This window comes from Barbus barbus (genome assembly GCF_936440315.1).
Source record: "Barbus barbus genome assembly, chromosome: 26".
Lineage (NCBI taxonomy): Eukaryota > Metazoa > Chordata > Actinopteri > Cypriniformes > Cyprinidae > Barbus > Barbus barbus.
This window is the reverse complement of record NC_136754.1, coordinates 11,618,685-11,640,737: the sequence shown is the minus strand read 5'-3', so window position 1 is coordinate 11,640,737 and position 22,053 is coordinate 11,618,685. Positions and strand designations below refer to the sequence as shown.

The 22,053-nt window shown below is 39.4% G+C and overlaps 1 protein-coding gene across 1 annotated transcript in view; it reads right to left on the bottom strand.

The window, feature by feature from the left end:
• Window positions 1–1,734: 1,734 nt before the first annotated feature.
• The window catches only part of LOC306845617 (BMP/retinoic acid-inducible neural-specific protein 3-like), a gene marked incomplete at both ends in the record, with an annotated part of 68,763 nt that continues 48,444 nt past the window's right edge, over window positions 1,735–22,053 (bottom strand). Inside the window, 2 exons of the mRNA XM_079378522.1 lie at window positions 1,735–2,854; window positions 4,675–4,897. Coding sequence (XP_079234648.1) covers window positions 1,735–2,854; window positions 4,675–4,897 — 1,343 coding nt within the window. The remainder of the gene's footprint in view (window positions 2,855–4,674; window positions 4,898–22,053) is intronic.

Here is a 22,053-nt window from a genome sequence, read left to right as displayed (position 1 = left end):
CTTAGACATTAAGATAAACAACTCATATTTACAGACTCCCTGTGATTTCCATCTTCTGAGTTTAGTGAGAATGTTTTTCCCCCTTCACAGTTGAGTCACAAATATATCGTGACAGACAATGTGAAGGCCCTACAGCTCTCCTTGACAACCGCATAAATTGCACTTTTTTATTCTGGGTTTTTTTATTTTTATGTAGCGCTGTAAAAGTTGCTCCCCATATATTGAGCGATCCATCTTATTTTGACAGAAAACTGATCGTTTTTTTAATGGTGATGCATATACGCAATTTTCAGAGACATTTCCACACATTCCAGTTTTATAAAAAAAACAGTAATAAATGCTCTGTGTTGTCAAAGGCTGTAATTCTGTGTTTGTTTGTGCTGACAAATCCTACAACCCAAGTAACTTAATCAAGAACACTTAAGCAATACATGTATGATTATTAAATGCTGAGTGGAAATAATTGCCTCTATATTTCGAGATACTAAATGAATTCATGTATTACAGTTACGCGTCTTCACATCATCATATGTCTAATAGAAAAGCAGGGAAATGTTGTGGAAAACAAAGCTATTGAACCAGGTGATGTAAATGTTGCTCTGTATTTGCACATAGATAACATGTAATGCACTCCTCATATAATACTTCAATTAAAAACTGTAATTTACAGATTAGAGGTCACTGTAATCGAAATCAGAATTTAGTATTGAGGGAAAAAAAGAAAGAGGAAAAAAATCTTTTTTTTTTCCTTAAAGAGAGAGACATACAGCCAGGTGTGCTTTGATATCAGAACAGAGACTTCACTTCATAAGGCAATTGTTTTGTTGAAGTGTGTGGTTTTTTTGGTCTTTGTACTTTCAAAAAAGTACAAATATGTGTGTTTATCTGTATATATCCAAGAAGCAATGTGAAGCTTTTCACATCTTGAATGAGATGAGCAGTATTTACAAAGCGGCCCACGAACCTGTTCAAAACAATATTGTAAGTATGTACTGCAACCTTAAGGTTGCCTTCTCAAAAGAGATTTCAGTGAACATAAAAAAAAAAAAAAAACAGTAAAGAAATTTTGCCATTCAATTTGCTTTCATGTTTACCTTTTGGTTTAGCCATATCTCTAAGTACAAAGGAATTTCTATTCAACATTCTGGCAATTCAGTCCCACATTAAATACAGATATACAGATCTCACAATACAGGATTTGTGACTCGAGATAAGATAGAAAAGCACGGATTTGATTCTTTGCTGATTGTTATAACCATTGGACCACTGTCCAATTACATCAGAATAGATAGATTCTCTGCATTCTTCTTGAACAATGACATCACCAAGAATAACTACAACTTTAGCACATACATGCTAAGAAATCGTAGCTATATATTCTCACTTAAAATGTTCTTTTTCATGAATCATGTAGAGGCAGTCCACTTAGTTAAAATCCCTATCGTCTCAAAAGGAACCCTTACTCAAAGTAGTTCGACTGTAGATCCAACAAGGTTTTCCCAGCAAGGGAATATTCTGGGAACTTACGGCTTCTAAGGTATGCTCCTGTATCAGTCACAATCAAAAATTCTGCTTCTTACAATTGCTGCCCAAAGGAAGAGGATTCAAAGACAATCTCATCCACAAACATTTACACGCACACTGATAATACATTTCTTTTCGCTTTCTCTCTCATCACATTTACAAATACATTCTCACAGGCAGGCAAAAACGAGCGACAGAGGCTCATTTGAGCTAGCTGCACAGCTGGCTGAGTTCTGGCTCAGTGGAGTTGGGGAGCTTGGCGTTGAAACTCTGGAGCGCCTCCCGTATGCGCACCACCTCGCTGGACGAAAGCTTGAGCCTGTGTCTCAGCAGGCAGGAGAAGAGGTCCAGCTGCTGGGCTCCCGGCGGAGAGAGCCGGTTAATGCGGTCCCTCATCTCTAGAAGCATTAGGAAGGCCGCATCCTGTGAACCCTGTGTGTATGGGTAGTCCAACTGCAGGATCAGGTCCTTGATCCCCTCTGGATCAAAGTGCATGCTGTAGCCAAAGACCTTCAGGCTATTGATTTTCATGTAGCCCAGGTTGGCCGAGTGGTCATCCAGGTCCAGTGGCTCATAAAAAAGTGTCTCGTTGACGGTGGGATCGTCTGTGATTATGCGACTGCGCAGGTAAATGTGCACCGTTTCGAAGAAGGACTTCCATTTGCTGCCAAGAGCGAGGGTCCAGTTATAGCACTGGAGCGAGGCATCCAATTTAGTTCTTTCCCAGTCTGGGAAGTCCTGCTGGTTGACAGGCATAAACCAGCTCTCAGAGTGGCTGCCCCCGAAGGGGTTGACATAGATAGCAGGCACAGGTTCCAGTGTGCTGTTCTTGGTGGAACAGATCTGGAAAGAGATCCCCATCAGCATGTGGATGAGATTGGACTTGTTCTTGTTGCTCTTGAGGGTGAGCAGCATGCGCTTTCTCCACGCCGGGTTGAACCAGCTACCCAGACGCACATCGTTGCTGATGTAGATGGCATGGACCTCCATGCGACTGTCGAGCCTTTGGAGGAGGTAGCGCATTTCTGCGTCCGGCATGTCAAAGTCAAAGTTGACATAGTGGTCCAAAGAGTTGGCAATGTTGGGGCGACAGAATCCCATATGAAGGATGCTGCCTGAGAGGCATGTGCCACAGCGAGTGATGTTGTCTGGGGCACAGGACGAGCAGAGGGTCCCCTCACCCACCTTACATGGCACATTGCCCTGGCAGACAGTGCGTTGCTCAGCGGCGCAGATGCAGCCCTGCATTTCCTCAGAGAAGGTGCCATACACACCATGCTCGCTGCAGTACAACAGAGACTGTGCTTTGTTGAGCCAAAAACCCAGAGTCCTGCAAGGAAGAAGGTGATAATTATGGACAAGTTTAGTTCCTGAAAAAAATGACAGGCTTTGCTTTACTAAATGAAGATGAAATTGAAAGAAATCTGGGCTTCGCTGACGTGAAAAATTGTTCACTAACATGTTAAAATTGTTCAGTGAAGACTTGACATTGGCCTTATTTTCTTTGAGGTAAATGAGGCATTCTATTCCTCTTGCTGATTGATACGAATATTAATCGAGTGCTGATGGCCCGTTCCTTGACAAATGCAAATTGTTCTTAACCAGTAGAGGAAGTGAGTCTTAAAAGCCTTTGGGGATGCATGTGAGGAGACGGTGCATTCCTTTTATTCTCTTTCATCCAATTTAGCGAGAGACAAGTCACTTAAATAAATGCTTCAACTCCATGGGCTCTCCATTATCTTCCTACTCACTTCACAACTGTTGACGCATACTTAATGCCATGCATACATAAATAAAATGTCTTGCAACACATGCCCTTTCTGTTGGCTGCCTCCCTCTGGGATTTCATTTCATCAGCCATCCCTTTTGTCCTGGACTCTTGAGTTTATTAATAATCTTATAAACCACTAATGTAACATGTACTTCTTGTTCACGAGATCCTTTGATGTCAAGATGCCATTCAGGCAGTTAAATAAACCACTAAGCAGTTTTCACACATTAATGTTGACTCAGATGCATTTTGGTTCAGCTTGGTTCAATAATTTAGTACTGGTTATCTCTTATGTGCATCTTCTATTTAGATGATAAACTCCTCTGAAATCAGTCATCTGTTAAAAGATTATTGCTTTATTACCATTCAAACAAACTAAATAGAACATGAATAACTGCATTTCTGGAATTACTTTTAGTAAGAATTGCATTTCTGGAATTATTTTTGTTCAGGTCTCAGACTTGGCCAGACATTGGTGAAGAAGTTCATAACTTTCTTTTGAGGACATCTTGCTTACATAACTGACAGTTTGCAATGCAATTAACCATAGAAACTATGAATGCACAAGTTGTTTTCTTTTAAGAAAAGCTGCCATGTTTTTCATCTTTATTTTCGGTATACTGACACTTAAGAATTTCACGAAACAGACTTTTGACTAGTGAAAGTCTTCAAGCTGAAGAATGCTAACTACAACCTGTCACTCGCTTGGAGCTCTTGATTATAGTGGGCACACACTGACCACTCTTCAGAAACTTTTACTCTATAAGGGCTCCACAAGTCTAAGGCCGCATTTACATTACATGGTTCAAGTGACCCAATTCCGATTTCTTTTTCCTCCCATGTGGCACAGATTGGATATGACCCTCGACTGTGAGCAGGAAAAAAACACACAAAGATTCTGATACATGCATTTGTGTCTGCCATGTAAGCAGACAAATTGGAAAAAGTGATGGCGGCAAATGACGTCAACTCAGGTGAACACTTTTCTGGGTCAGTACATCTACCTTAGGTTGTGTAAATGCAGATATTGGATATGGGTCACTTTTAAAAGATGGTTGTCAAAATAAAAAAGGGGCTATAGTCAACAAACTGGAATTGGGCATCAAGACCTACAGTTTAAATGCAGCCTAAATTTTTTATATCTCTTTAATATCCTCCAGCCTCATTTCTCATCTGTCTTTTCAGATATCTGGCAACGTTTTGTTTTCAGAGTCAAAAACCAAAACCAAGGAAGAAACTCAAATTTTAAGTGGCATGAGATTGAGTAAATTATGTAGTTTCAGGTTTTGGATGAACTATATATTTAATTGAAACTCACATTTTACATACTATCTTACATGTTTTGAAATGAAAGAAAAATAAATCATATGGCCTCGTACCTTTCTCTAGGTAGGCTGATCTTTGGCTGTGTAGGACAGCGCTTGCTGAGAGCGAAGAGTTTGCGCACAATCTTGATGGCTTTTCCCAGCACCACTTTAGTGCTCGCCTCCAGCAGACCATAACGTCTCTGCAGGACCAGATCTGACGTCCAGAACTTTAAGACAGCAGAGGTGTTTAAAAAATGATCTGTTGGCAATTTCTTGAGAAAGGCCTTGAACTCATCTGAAAAACAGAAGCAGAGTGAGAAAAGTTATTATGGTTATTATTACTGTGAAATGCTGAAGAAGGTGAATGAATTATATTGAGCTGTAATGAGCTTCAAATCTAGTGAGATGAGAGAACATGAGATGGTTCATAATATGAATGCGTGAGTTATTGAGCGACTCAGTGTGGGTGTTATAAGAAAAAAAAAAAACAGCAGAGGCAATAACGTTAATCACATGACATGCGTACATGTCATCTATATAGCAGCAACAAAGTGAGGTTTTATTAAAACTTTAGCAATAATTGTGCATTGTTGATTGATCACTACTTGAAATAAGGACAAGCCGATTTGTCTTCAGCACAGACAGTTTAGTTGAAAAACTCATACTTCTTAACAAAATTTCCCAACACCTTCCATTGCAAAATGTCGTACAAGCTACAAACAGCGACACATTAAGGGAATGATCAAATACAAGTTATATAGAAATGTATTTGGGACACTTAAAAAAACATTAGCATCCCTCAGGTTTGCACAACACTGAGGAGATGAGAGCCAATTGTAAGGCCTTGGAGAAAGAGTTCCATTGGTGTCACAGGGCATTACAATGTGCAATGATCCCATGAGCGCTGAGCACAGAGGCTGCCACACACAAGACTAAATCTCAGAGATAACATTAGCATTGGCTCAGACTGTCAGTTAAGCTCAGTTTTAGCTCAGACTCCCTCTTTCTTCTTTTCTTCCCCTGTCATTTTGTCTAAGCATGTGTCTCTGTTTGATTCTGACAGCAGAAGAAAAGACTACAGTGACCAGTGTCATAACATAATTGTATTACAATTATCAGGGAGGTCTGGAAGTGCATAATCATGTTGTTTGCTAATGTGATGTTGGGTACATAAAACTAGTAATGACAAATGAGTGCATGTTGAACCTATATAATGAAAGCATTTCAACACATTCCTTTAAAAAATTTACACACACACACGCGCACACACATTTATATACATATTTAAATGTATTTATAGAGAGAGAGAGAGAGAGAGAGAGAGTAGGGGTGTTGCAATAGACCTGTATTGACTATATTCGTGATATATATATAAAAAAAAAAAAAATCATAATTGTTAATTAGGGCTGTTGTGATATAACCATGAGATAACCGTGAGATTTCAAAATGAAAGTAGTACTCGATGCCGAGGGCATAAAATGTGTTATTTAGATTTATATAGATATTGCAATATATCGTTCTTTTGGCAATGATAATGGTGTAGTGAAAAATCTGATATCTCGACAGCCCTACTCTTAATAGAGCAATAGCGACTACAATAATATAATATCTGAGTACAGTGAAAGACTGTTAAGAAGACAAATGATGAGCTACAGACTGAGCAATCATACTCTGACTTTAGAGATTTGAAAATTTGAAAGAGATTTGAAATTTGAAAAATTTGAAATACTTTGCACTGACTTCAAACAATAAAACACAACTTTAATATTTGTTAGGTGAAAAAATAGATTGTATCTTACTAGCTGCAAGATACATGCCTGTCACAAAAAGAGGGAGGAGTCAATGTATCCTCATACAGAAAGTCCAAAAGCAAGATTCATAGGAATAATAAAGCAAATGACTTTCCAGGAAATCCCTTACATGGGCAAAGGCATCCAACTATGGCTGTAGCTGAATACCATGCAGATGGGAATGTATGACTGATGAAACGTGAGGAGAAATGTATTTATTTATTTAGTCATTTAGCAGACGTTTTTATCCAAAGCGACTTACAAATGAGATAGCACACAAATGCAACAGTATATGGTTTATGGTGTTCCTCAAGCCATATCGGGTATTTTTCGTAAGGATAATGTATATTTATAATGCAATATTAATCGAAATAGCCCTTGTCACTGTATAGAATACTATTCCCACCAATACAATAATTTCCACCTCATTCTGTAACAAGAAACCACATTTGAGTTGTTTGGTTTGTTTTATGGAAAACTTGTTTAAACAGGCCAATGAAAGACTAATAACTACTCATACTTTAAAAAAAGATTAATTTAACTAGCATTATATATAAACAAATGACTTTAAGTATTCAGTTTGGTCATTTGCTTTCTTGTAATATCAGAAAATATTTATGTGGCTCTCATAATGCTTCAAAAAGTTAGAAAGCCTTGCAATCCTTGACAGAATGAGCTCGATAACATTTCATTTTACATTAATTGTATTCAGATGATTCTTACATCTGAACAGATGCTTTATCACTCCATGAATCAGATCTGCTGCACATTTACTTTCATTACATAACAACAAAAGTGAGCATTTAATATGTACATGTAAATTCCAAACATAAACCTAGAGGGGCTGAGATCAGGGTTGTGGTATGCTAATATAACCCAATAAAACCATAGCAGTTCAATCTATACCCGATCATAACCTGCCGTCCCTTTTCCACATATACCAGCATAAAATGTAGCCATATGCAGCAGTGCTTTTATGAGATTTTCTCACTCACTCCCTCTCTCTCTTTCTCACTCTACCTTCCTTCTTTTGCCTTCCACTGTTTACTCCTTCTCTCTATCTTTTCCCCATCTTTTTATCTCCTTCTTGCCCACATTCTGCTGAAGATCTCATTATTAACAGCACATTTACAATATGAACTTTTCTCCCCTTTTCTGCCTTATTCTGGCATTTATGACTCTATGTTCAAATTTATGGACTATTTAGCCATTCCTAAAAACGTCAGATGGAATGATGAGGTTATTTTCCTCAAAACACATTCTCATTTTGTACATTAGTACTTCAAATTTCTATGAACAAGGAGAGATGGGAAATTACTGCTGTCTATGCACGTTCAAGAAGATAATGTCATTCATGCTCATTATACAGTGTGGTCTAAAAGTCAGAGACTATGTTGAAAATATGGGATTCAAGTAAACCTTATGCCTAAAAATTTACTTTTTTGATTTTGGATTTTTAAAATCAAATAAATGTTATTATGATGTTTGAAATATCAAATGAATATAAGAAATTTTTAGGTTACTAATCAAATAGCTAAATTAGTTACATAGTGCGACCTTCTTTGTTCATATAAATTTTTCTATTTAACTCAACACAATGCTCAAATGTATTTGTTCAGAAATTTCCCTCTATTTGGGAAAGTTAGTTGTATGTACATGGTAAGTTCACTTTTACCATGAAACAACAAACATTGTAAAAGAGGAGAACACTTTGACATACAGTTATTTCTTATATTGCATCCTGTGTTGCTTCTCCACATGGTATGGACTTTGAAAACTACAAAGACAGCTGGAGGAAAAGGAATCAATAATGTCTGCTGATGTAACTATAGACTCTCAACTACAAAACTATCACAGAGTAACATCACTGAAACTGGCTATCCAGTCAAGATTAGAAAGACTTCGTTTCACACTATTCGAGTGTTCTTATAACAGACAAACAAGCAAAATTAATAAATGCACAAATGAAAGACCAAAAAAAAGCAAACAAACAAATGAACTGATGGTACATATTTTCATGCTTACATGCTGTTTTATGCATGTATAATTGTTTTATGGCTTAAATTGAGCTTATTCTGAGGTTTAATTGCATGGTTCATTGTGACAACTTGGCCCATTTGGCAAAAGGTGAAATGAACTAGCAGATCCCCAACAAAGTTTTTTTTCTTAGACAGCCATATGATTACTTGAAAAGAAAACTATTTACAATACACAACCCCCATGCAATCATTTGTGTTCTCCTTTCTGCCAGATATTCTGTTTCAAAGTGCCTCTTACACTTCAGCTAAATGTGTTCATTTTGTGCATAAAGCTGCAGTGATCTGCTTTTTTCGTGCTTTAGACAGCTGTCTAACCGAGCCAAGCTTCCCTGCAGGTACGGCCTGATTTAGTTTTGTAATTATAAGCAAACCATCAGTGCGATGCAAACTATTCACAAGTAGATGCACTGAAGAACTTTAACCTTTGATATCAGGCTGAAAGCAGATGCAGGCAATGTTGCTGATGAATGAGCTGTTTTGCATCTAAATAGCAAGAAACATAACTATCAACCACAAACTCCACAGAAGTTCCATTTAATGCAAAGTAAAATACAAGCTGAAATAATTTGAAATATACAAACTGTTTAAAATTGAATTAAATTGTTAATCAGGACAGAGAAGATAAAAAAGAACAAGGATGTACCTTCTGCCCTTCAGCTTATTATTGTTGTGATTATTATTATTTTTTTCACAGAGAAAGCAGGACACCTGTGTAAAATATTCAAGTGAGCACTTTTCCCTCTTTATGGGAGGAAGTGGTCGTGTTATCTTTACCGGACACCCTGCAGAACACAGTGCTGCCTGGACTCTATACATTTATATCTCCAAGTGGAATATGATTTTAAAGCCGGTGAAAATTTGGTGGCTCCCAGAGGACAGGGCATAATTCACAGATTGATCAAAGCACAGGTAGCGGCAGGGTGGATGAATTACGGTTTGTCTGGAGATGCTGACTTGTGACAGGGTCCTGATTAGACATTTCTTGCAGTGTTAGAACGAAATTAAGTATATTCGCTCTGTTAATCAGTCAACCAGGAACATTTTTCCCTGAATATTAATGAAGAATTGAGTTTTCCCTGTAATTGTGCAAGAAGACATTTGTGACATGAACAAGACACCGTTTCAAGTCTGTGGAAGGAGCTGAGGTAGTGAAATAAACCTGGCAATCAGACAATGACAGATTTTCATGGACTCACCGACTTAACACATCTCCAATGACAATTACATACGTATGTGTTGTTACATTTCCAGGCATCGTCCCAAGCCTTTTAATCATCCTTCTTTATTACTGACAAACAAAAGTTTGGATTTTGTAAATATACAATGCTAAAGTCGTCAATAAAATTACTGCACAATTTTTCCTTTCAAACAAGTTAAATGCAAACCCTGCCCAGGTGAAATGCTAAATTACAGACAAAAATCTTGATTAACAAACATTGTTTGTCAACAGTGAAGAAGAACATAAAAATGGGGCATCAGGATGAAAATGAATCACTGTTACGACCAGCTCGTTTAAAAGCCGCAAAAAAAAAAGAAGGTCAAACAACAAAGGATATCAATGCCAATTGTTTTATTTAACTAAACTAAAACAACAGCAGTCAGTAATGACTATAAAGCAGAAGTCTAGGGATAATAAAGAAACTAAAGAAATAAATATAACAACAAAACATTAACTACAAGATATAAGAAATGCAAAAAGAAACAAATATGTAAAGAGTCAGAAAGTGACACTCTGGAGAAAACATCCCCACAGAGTGCCTGCCTCAAATAACAAATAACACACTTATATATGCTACTAATTAACAATTAACACTGGGAAGACCAATCAGAGCCTGCCACACTCTGCCCAATAGGATCCGGAGAAGACTCACGGACATCACATCACCCAAAAATGAAAATTCTGTCATTAATTACTCATCCTCATGTCGTTCCAAACATAAGACCTTTATTCAACTTCGGAACACAAATTAAGATATTTTGGATGAAATCCAAAATATAGACAACAGTGGAACTTCTATGTTCAAGGCCCAGAAAGGTAGTAAGGACATTGTTAAAATAGTCCATGTGACATCAGTAGTTCAACCTTGATTTTATGAAGCTACGTGAATACTTTTTGTGAGCAAAGAAAACAAAAATAACTAATTTTTTCTTTAGCTTCCTAAATATACAATGCTAATCTCGTCAACAAAATTACTGCGCAATTTTTCCTTTCAACCCAGTTAAACGCAAACCCCACCCGGCTGAAATGCTAAATTGCAGACAAAAACATTTGTTAACAAACATAGATTGTCAACAGTGAACAAAAACATAAAAATGGGGCAGGATGTCAATTAATCACCCAAAAAGGAAAATTCTGTCACTATTTAAATTAAAAAACAGGTTAACATATATATATATATATATATATATATATATATATGAAGAGAAAAAACACCAAGATATTAAAATGCAACAAGTAAAATTAAAATAACATACAATTTTTGTCAGACTGAACTTGACTAAAAGATGAAATTTGCCTCAAAAGATGAAGCTATGACCCAAACTGTGAAAACATAACACTGTATATGGATAAAGGTTTGCCATTGTGGGTGTATTCAACATAAAAACCCCAAAGAAAAAAAAAAATGTTTCCATGCTACAAAGAAAAAGAACGCAATGCAAAATCTTTCCTTAAATGCTAAACAAGAACTGCCAGGCCTGGAATGCCATCTTAATGCATAGATGGAAACCTGTTGAAAGAGTCTGTATCTTTTAGCATAAGAATGAACCGTCGCAGAAGCTTGTCTCTGATAAAATACTGTTTCCTTCATTCCTGCTGTCATCAGAGCTCCAAAGCAGTCACTGAAATATACTCCTTGCTTTCTTTCGCTGTTGCTGGAACCCCGAGCCATAAATATAGGGCCTTTAGCCTCTTTGTCTTGGTGCTGTGCACTGCGATCGCTGCTTATGGTACTCCAGTGGGTGCTTTCAGCAAGGCCAAGCTGTGTTGTTGAGGTCTCAGCCTCCAAAAACTCATAAAGGAGATCAATCCTAACTAAGACAGTAATTTTTGCCTATCAAAGTCTGGAGAGGAGCATAAAACACTTGAAATGCTTGCTCGTAAGTTGTAAAATATTGGCAGCGGGCATTGTGGCGTGACATATCGTAAATTTATAATTATGTCCGTAGTTGCAAAGTATACACTCACAAGAGATGAAAAAAGAAAAAGACTGTAAGAAAGAAAATACTTTGGGTTCTCTTTGTAGAGTATGCCATTCCACTAAACATATAAGCGTTTTTTTTTTTTTTAAATAGTCGGTTTTAAAAAGACTTGTCCCATGCCTTTAAAGATAGAGTGCCATGCTATCAAAAGTGGCACAGATTTCTAAAAGCATGCATAATCATATTGCAGCCTGGGTTTTCTTGGCCTAAGTAAAATGATGTTCAATTTAATCACCCCATGCTTCTATGTTAACAGAAATTATAGTGCTGCTTATTTTTCTTAATAGGCCATTACCATGTAGCATATCAGGCCACCATGTCATTATGAGTTTGAGGTGCACTGAAGCCTGGTCTGAACTTAAATGGGCCAGCAGGATGAATGAAACCCTTGAAACCTAAAACATATGCATCAACACCGAATGGACTGTGCTGTCATACAAGCCACTGCCTGTATCATTAAAGCGAGAGAAATTACAATGTGTGATTTCCTCAAGATGATATGAACGCTTGTGTGAGTTTAGAAAGTAAAGTTAAGTGACATTTTTTTCTCTCTAGGCTGAGATTGTTGGTACTGTAGTTTGCATGATTCTGTTTAGCTGTAAATTATTTAGGCTCAGCAGGGATCTGGCTATACTTGGCATCCTCTATGAATTTGGTAATAAAAAATAACATTATCTGGAGCTTTCCTACAGCACGGCTGGAAGACAAGTAAATAATATCATTCCATTTTCTCAGTTCTTACACAAACTGTACTCTGTTTTCTGCATTCATAAATCCCAACCATTCAACCCTGCTACCCAAATTATTGTAAGAAAAATGAACAAACAAATATTTTACTTTAATAGTAAGTTTGAAGAGTGTAAATATAAGTTAAAAAATAACTACAAGCTATCATTTGGACCCAAATTAGTTAACCCTTACTGATTAAGCTTAATGTACAGCATATGCTTTTACACTTGAACAAAAACACAAGCAGCATACAAATAAGGTACATCATTGGGCCTCACACATTTCAAAGCAATTAATTTACTTTATTTTTTTTGTTTTGTTTTTTATTATTTATTAAATTGAAAGGTGGTGCTTAATAAAATAAAATTGTATGAACTTATAATAAAGTACATGCAATTGTAAATTATACAATTTTTATAAATTCATTTATTTTGATGTTTATTTAAATTTTATTGATAGTAACTTACAAAACCACACAAATCAGGTTTTTAAACTGGTTTACTCTTCTCCCAAAAATGGTAAAAATTTAGTTTAGTTGAACGTTAAGAACCCCCTTACTGACATTTTTTGAAAAATTATTGAATAAATTCATAAATAATAATAAAACAATTAATAAATAATGATGTTTGGTATTCTGCCCCAATTTTGTTCATTATTTGTACAATATTCCTGTTTGTATTTTTGTTGAATAAGAGCTTTTTGTCAATTATTGGTGCTCAAAAATGAAAAGCTAAAAATAGAAGATAATGTCTCCTCTCGTCTGCTGTATGTAAGTAAAGCAGGTCTCACTCAGTATTCCATCACTTACAGAGAGTTATAAACTCTCTCTTCGCTCTCAATACACCTCTGAATTCCATTATAAAATATTATTCTCGGCTTCCACGCAAGGTCAGTAGGATTAAAAAAAAACAAAAGCATTAGGTGGTCTGCAACTTATTTGAAGTCACTGTTTGAAGTTTTCCTCACGCAGAGAGATGAATTAAAGTGGGACGAGCAGTTATTTTCAAATAACTTATCACCTGAGGAGAGTGATTCAAAGTCACAGCCATATATTAAAAGAGATAACGTTGCACAAATATACAATTTAACTTTATTAGATATTACCAAATGTCTGGTTGATGTTATTTTCTGTACTCTAAGGATGCCTTGAGATTAAGCCTTTAGTTGCCTATAGGTTTTTTCATTACCTGCAGTGCTTTTTGAGGCTCAGGGCTGAATTCAGGTCTACACTGTATAGAAGCTTACATCTCCCCAGAACGAGACGCTGCGTCAAAAATGCTAGGGGAACGCCTTCAGCGTGACCGCGCTCTGAATACATGTGTAATCTGTCCAATGGAAGGGCGAGACGTTACAGGCGGGTGACGTAATCGACCAGGAAGCCTAAAAGCACGTGCGGTGGAACCGGCGTCAGCTTCTAGGAATGAAGCAACCGCCGGCAGGGATGCTGGAAGTATGGCCTATAGACGCAGTGTCTCGTTCCCTTCAGAGAACCAGGTTTACATACGTAACCTGAGATGTTCCCTACCAGGAACTCGAGCTGCATCGAAAACGCTAGGGGAACGAGATGCCCATGCCACCAGACTTCCAAGAACCTGCACTGTGTGTATCCCTCAGGAGCACAGCGAGGGCGAGAGAAAAAGAGCCACGAGTGGCTAAAGTGGTCGGGCCTGCGTCCCCAAAGGCCAACTTCTGAGAAGTGAGTCTTGATCCCCAAGAAGGGGGAGAGCAGAGGACTCGAGGAAATGGAATAGCATCCTGATCCACCACATAGCATAAGCTCTCTGGCCGGAGGGTTGGACCTGCATCATTTCAGACCTGCATCATTTCTAGGAAGACCAGGCTGATAGAACCTGCTCAGGCAAGACGCAATGAGACACGCTTGGCATGGGCTCCCATATCGCCAAGTGTCTACTGAGGGAACCAGTCTCTCGAGACTGGCCTCTGGTGTACCTAGAGCTGCTGGTCGGCTGAACCAGGAGCTCTAAAGACCCCCGCAGGGGTGGCCCGTATAATGAGGTGTAACCCACTCTACCCCAGAGGGGCCTGCCCTCGTAAGCCCTGGGCCACGCTCATCAGGGCTTCTTGGCAGAGGACCTCTTAGACTAAAGTACGGTCTGCAGATCCGGCTTAGTCCTAGAGGTCCCTGACCCAGAGTGTTTGCCACCTCGGCCCTCCCGGGGGGGGTGCGTGAGTAGCAACGCTCCGTTTTGTGCCTCTCTGTATGAGGAGCTGGCACACGACGAGGGCTGCTCCCGCCCAGCAGCCCTCAGAGCTAGAGATCGGCGAGGGAGGAACCGCTAGAATGCCGCCACTTTTATACGGGCCTCCTGGTACCTGTCGACAACGGTATTGACAGCGTCGCCGAACAGGCCAGAAAGCGCAAGCGGGGCGTCCCCTTCATGTCAAATAGGGCTTTAAACCACAGAGGCCAGTGATTCTACGGAGCTCAGAAATAGCAGATTTGAGCTTCTATCCCTCATCTAGCTTTTTAAGCAGGCACGTTGGCTTGGTATGCCTGTAACACTGCCATGGTGTGCAGACACGCACCAGCCTGACCTGCAGCTGCGTACCCCTTGTCCACCATCGCTGAAGTTGTGCGCAGCATCTTGGTGGGCAAGGTCAGAGCCTTCAGAGACGATGCCGCGCCAGGGGACAGATAGCTCACGATATGAATGAAAATGACGTAATGCACGCGTTGCCTCAGCTCTGCAACAGCGAGCTCTCAGTCAAAGCCCTGAGTAGGTGCGCTAGATCTGAGGAATGCAGGAGGAGATAGGGCGAACCCGTCTCCAACCCGTCCGCCAGATCCATGTTGTGATCCCCGTGATCTCACTCACTCGCCACCGTGCCTCATCAGTGGCGGGACCGCGAGATCGTACGGCGGGGAGAAGCACAATCAGCCCCATTTTTTAGAGCTGATGGCGCGAATATAATGATGTCATCATTCATAATATGCTTGTGCAAACACTGCAGCTTTGCAAAGCTCATCGACGTCGTTACGTCTACCTCCTCGGAGGAAGACAGGCGGAGCGTCGAGCCCTCTCTCTGGGGGGAAGAACCGCGGGACGGGCTTCCGATCCCAGAGAGCGGGCGCTGGATCTGATGGGAAAGGAAGAAGATAGGGGCTCGCCCGTCTTCATTCCCTCCACCTGATCCATGTGCGATTCCCACGAGTGCAGCCGCCGCTCCGTCTTTTTTTTCTTTTACTTCAGCAGAAGCGGGACCGGCATCGGGAGGAACGCTAGTGAAAGCTCACTCCTCAAAGAGAGCCTTCCGAGAGCAAGCAGACGCAGTGACAAATGCTCACAAAGCGGGCAGTCAGCTCCCTCGAGAACTGACTCTGCGTGCTCTGCTCTCAAGCAGAACACACACGGACTGTGTGTATCCCCAGCGGTGATGTAACGTTTGCAGGGAGGAACATACAGCCTGTACTGCGATCTGCTCTCGCCCAAGTGCTTCTACACACATTGTGGAGCTTATTTCAAGTGATTGTGTAGGGACAAGCAACACTAAATAAGACTCACAACACAGATCGACAGACACACACACAGAGTAGCAGTTGCTGAATGGCAAAAAGGCACGTTCCACCGCACATGCTTTTATGCTTCCTGGTCGATTACGTCACCTGCCCGTGACGTCTCGCCCTTCCATTGGACAGATTACACATGTGATTCAGAGCGCGGTCACACTGAAGATGTTCCCCTAGCGTTTTCGACGCAGCGCGAGTTCCTAGAAGGGAACCAAATTGCCTATCACAGCTATGCTGATGATACCCAGATTTACCTAGCCTTATCTCCAAATGACTACAGCCCCATTGACTCCCTCTGCAAATTCATTGATGAAATTAACAGTTGGATGTGCCAAAACTTTATTCAGTTAAACAAGGAGAAAACTGAAGTCATTGCATTTGGAAACAAAGATGAAGTTCTCAAGGTGAATGCATACCTTGACTCTAGTGGTCAAACAACTAAAAATCAAGTCAAAAATCTTGGGGTGATTCTGGAGACAGATCTTAATTTTAGTAGTCATGTCAAAGCAGTAACTAAATCAGCATACTATCATCTCAAAAACATTGCAAGAATTAGATGTTTTGTTTCCAGTTAAGATTTGGAGAAACTTGTCCATGCCTTTATCGCCAGCAGGGTTGATTATTGTTATGGTCTCCTCACAGGCCTTCCAAAGAAGACCATTAGACAGCTACAGCTCATCCAGAACGTTGCTGCCAGGATTCTGACTAGAACCAGAAAATCTGAGCATATCACACCAGTCCTCAGGTCCTTACACTGGCTTCCAGTTACATTTAGGATTGATTTTAAAGTTCTTTTACTCGTTTATAAATCACTAAATGGCCTAGGACCCAAATACATTGCAGATATGCTCACTGAATATAAACCTAACAGACCACTCAGATCATTAGGATTGAGTCAGTTAGAAACACCAAGGGTTCACACAAAACAAGGGGAGTCTACTTTTAGCTATTATGCTGCTCGCAGTTGGAACCAGCTTCCAGAAGAGATCAGATGTGCTAAAACATTAGCCACATTTAAATCCAGACTCAAAACTCATCTGTTTAGCTGCGCATTTGTTGAATGAGCACTGTGCTATGCCCGAACTGATCACACTGTACTTTCATTTGATATAATTTTCCTTGTTTTTATTGTTGTGATTATTAGGAGAGAATGTGAGCTAGAAGGGAGGTTCTAGTCGTGAATCACTCTACCAACTCTAAATTCCTACCATTACAGACAGGGGCACACCCCGAGCAATTGATGTCAAAGGCAAAACTTATTTGCTCTGCTATGTTGCACTGCTACTGCAGCTGAACGAATGCTGTCAAACTGTTTCTTCTACTTACTGAAACAATTAAGATCAAAAGAAAAAAGAAGACAAAAGAAAAGAAAAATGTGGCATGATGACCCCCAGACAAACAACATGAAATAAAATAATCTATCATATTAGCAAGTGTGATTGCCACACAATAATGCATACTAAGCATGTTTTTTTGACATTTTAAAATTAACCTAATAATAATAATAATAATAATTTAAAATGTATATTATTATGTAATATTATTCAAAATATGAAAATATTACATTTGTATTTGTTTATTTATAATATGAACTGATATTAACAGTAAAAATATAATGATTGGATTTTTTTTAAACAAAATTAAATACAAAGATAAAATTATAAAGAATATAAAGCTAGATTGATAGACAGACGGACAGACAGACAGACGGATAGCTGGATAGACAGAAAGATGGATGGACGGACGGTAAATAGGCCAGTAAATAGCACAATGCTGTAATTGTATTTATTTGCAATATTATTGACATTACCTACAGAAAAAAAAATATGATGATACTGTAACTTTTGTTTGTAGAAAAAAAAATCTATATATAAAAATCTAGTCCATATATAATATAATATATAATTTGAACTAGATTTTTGATACTTGCAAAACCATTTCTGGAGAAAACATACATTTAGGTAAATGGACTTTTGACTTCAAAACTTATAGCTACTGAGAAGCAGCCCTTATATGACAGCGTCGTGACAACTAGCCCAGTCTCCACTATATTTAACTCATGCCATTGCTGTGTCACACTGAATCGCATCTCTCTCATTTATAACAGTCAGTGATGGCAGTGAATGGACTGCTCAGAGTCCCAGAGAAAATGATGCATGTCTGCTTAAACTCATGATCATGATCATCATCACAGTGTGCATATGACTTCCAATTAGTTTGTCTTGCTTTTCTTCTTTTGAGAGATCTGAGGAAGCAAAATGACCTTGATTTCCCAGCTCCACTATAGAGCAACTGCTACACGTGTGAATGCTAATATTAGTGTTTTTTATTGATCCACGCAAATATATAATTCAACAGAGCTGTAAAGAGCAGGGGAATACCACCAGTGCTCTCTTCCATTCTGATATACCAGCAATTACATGAAATATCTCAAAGCCTGTAAAAAGCTTGTGGCAAACCATAAATCTTAGCAATGACAGTGGGGGAGCGTGAGGATACGTTTCAGGCTTTCTTCTTGAAGAATGCATTTGTAGCCTTTAGCAACTTAAATGGTGTTTGTTGGCCTGTATTTCTCTTTCTTGCTTGCTTGCTTTTTTAGACTTTGTGAAGTAAATCTACTCCTTTTTTTCTTTTCTTTTTTTACCTGAATTGCAGACAGTAAAGCAGCACAGGCGGCGTTGTTATTTAACCGTTATGCTTCTTTTGCCACATTCTGTGTGTTTTTTGTGTGGAACTTAGTTTATTCACATTAAAGACAATCTGACATGCAGTAAGCGCTTAAACTCTGCCCTAATCTCGTTGTTCCACATGTCATTGCGCCAAGGTGACACCAAACTGTCATAGTGCGATGTCCACATACCCCACTTTTATTTTTCAGGGTTGACATTTATATTTTGAAACCTCCTCTAAAAAGGAAGAAAAACATCCTTTATGTTTGAGTATTTGCTTGTCAATGAAAACCTGTCCACAGACTGTATGCTTTGCACAAAGACTACGATCACAAGATAAGTATGCTGGAAATAGCAGGCAGCCGCTATTTATTTTCCGCCTGACCAGATTTATTGTATTTACTGGGTTCAGAGTGACTTGTGATCACCCTATATCCGCTGGTTTTGGTTGCGGTCACATTTGTTGGATATTGGAAAGGCCAATATCTGACCCATACAATTACAGTTTTATTGGATTCACAGATATCGCCTAGGAGGACCACAAGCTCTGCTGAAGGATACATAACGTGATTCACAACAACCACAAACTGATTGAACAACATTAGAGGCTCTTTCTCACTGATAAGAAATACATCTATCTATCTATCTATCTATCTATCTATCTATCTATCTATCTATCTATCTATCTATCTATCTATCTATCTATCTATCTATCTATCTATCTATCTATCTATCTATCTATCTATCTATCTATCTATCTAGCTATCTATCTATCTATCTAATTATATGATTATATGATTATTATATATATAAACTATTTCTTATATTTGTTTTTTGTAATATTGTATTTTGTAATAAAATAAATAAATAAATAAATAAATAACTCAATTATAATTTTAAATGCAGTGAATTTAGGCATCAAAATATAATGTATAGGAAGAAAAAATAATGTTTTTTCTTTCACTATTTAACAGTGTGAAGTTTAGCTTGAATTGGTGTGTTATATGACAAAGATAAGACAAATAGGGGAAATGAACATGCATCAATTAAATATGCAATACTCTCTGAAAATATAGACCAATATGGATAAATAAATAAAAATATCTCTAATGTATGGTAATGTATGGTCTGTCAGAAGAAAGAAATTGCTAACCAGATCAACTTAACCCTTTCATACAACACCACAACAGAAAAGTTCATTTTCTGACAGTGGTACATTAACATTACATGGACTGATGCCAGAGAAATGAGAAATGACTTAAAAGAACAGTAAAGGTCTGCAAACCTTGATTGTAAAGCTTCCTATCCAAAACAAGACAGAACAAAAGAAGTGTGGACATGATAAAGTGTGGACATGATAAATCCAAGTGTGAACTATGAATCCAAGATGGCGGCGCGAACACATCGCGAGGCTCAGCGTCTTACCAGATTTAGGAAAATAGTGTTAATTTACCTGGTTATTTGACTCGATTCAGTTATGCGAACTACAGCTATACTAAACAGTTACTTTTGGACATCAACAAACAGTGTTCCAACATAGTTTTAGATCATCCTTTCGACTTCAGCGAACTCCCGCCGGAGCTACTGAGATCACCGCGGACAGGCGGATCACTCGTACCGGCCGGAAGTGCTCGGCGTCGGCGTCGAGACCGTAAACAAAGACGGGGAAAGCGTGGAGGGCTGCGTGCTAAGCTAAGGCTAAACCCACATCGACCAGCTCTGCCCAGCATCTTCCTTGCCAATGTACGGTCTCTGATGAACAAGAGGACGAACTAAAGATCTGGACCCTCACACAGAAATGGCTTATGGACTGTAATGTTATGTTCTTCACTGAAACATGGCTCTGCAACGATGTCCCAAACAGCGTGGTGCATATGGATGGACGCTCTCTCTTCAGGGCTGACAGAGTAGCAGCAACCTCTGGTAAAAACAAGGGTGGTGGAGTATGCATTTATGTAAATAAATCATGGTGTAAAGACTCTGTCATTGTTGATACCTACTGCTCTGCTGAGCTGGAGTTCCTGATTATCAAGTGCAGGCCATTCTATCTACCACGTGAGTTTACTTCCATTGTTGCTGCTGCAGTTTATGTACCTCCGGACGCTAATGCTAACGTGGCTATGAAAGAACTTTGTGCTGCTATTAGCAAACCCTGCACCCGGATGGAGCCTTTATCGTTGCTGGGGACTTCAATCACTGCACTTTTAGATCTGTTCTCCCTAAATTTCATCAAAATGTCTCCTGCACTACAAGGGGACATAAAACATTGGACCACGTTTATACTAATGTGAGTGATGCCTACAAAGTCACACCCCTCCCCCACCTGGGTCAGTCTGATCACCTTTCTTTGTTCCTGCTCCCCAAGTATACCCCAGTCATCAAACGTGTGAAACCTACAACAAGGACTGTTAAAATCTGGCTGGAAGGTGCTGACTCCACTCTTCAACATCAATTCCAGCACACAGACTGGAGTGAGTTTGCTGCCCAGGCCACCACAAACTCTCAGATTAACATTGACATTTATACCAACTCTGTCCTGGAGCACATCAACAGTTGTGTGAGCAGAGTGACCACACACAAAAAAATAAAAATTTTCCCCAATCAGAAGCCCTGGATGAACAGAGAGGTTCGCCTCCTGCTCAAAGCAAGAGATGCAGCCTTCAGGCCAACCTGAGGAAGGGTATCTGCCAGGCCAAACTCACACACAAACAGAAGATTGAAGATCACTTAAATTCTTCAGACCCCCGGCGTATGTGGCAAGGCATACAATCTATCACAGATTACAAACCACCTAACTCTGTGCCCCCCTCCAGCTCTGCCTCCCTCCCAGACGAGCTCAACCACTTTTATGCTCGTTTTGATCAAAATAATAAGGAGATCTCACTCAAAGCTGAGCATCAACCCAGTGAACTACCTCTCACACTCTCCACATCAGATGTTTACTCCACTCTGCGTAAGGTGAATGCACGGAAGGCAGCTGGCCCTGACGGAATACCTGGTCGTGTGCTTAAAGCCTGTGCGGAGCAGCTAGCTGAGGTCTTCACGGACATTTTCAATCTGTCCCTGGCCCAAACAACTGTCCCCACTATCTTCAAAACCTCCACCATCGTACCAGTACCGAAACACTCCACTGCCTCGGTCCCTAACGACTTCCGTCCTGTTGCACTCACCCCCATCATTGCCAAGTGTTTTGAGAAACTGGTTGCATCCCACTTAAAATCCTGTCTCCCTGCTACACTAGACCCATTCCAATTTGCCTATCGCCACAATAGGTCAACAGAGGACGCCATCTCAACAGCACTTCACTCTGCCCTCACCCACCTGGACAGTCAAAACACACATGTGAGAATGCTGTTCATAGATTTCAGTTCTGCATTTAATACTGTAATCCCCTCCAAGCTGATCTCCAAGCTCAGCCAGCTTGGAATCAGCACACCCATCTGCAATTGGATTCTAGATTTTCTGACTAACAGACCTCAGTCCGTTAAGTTAGA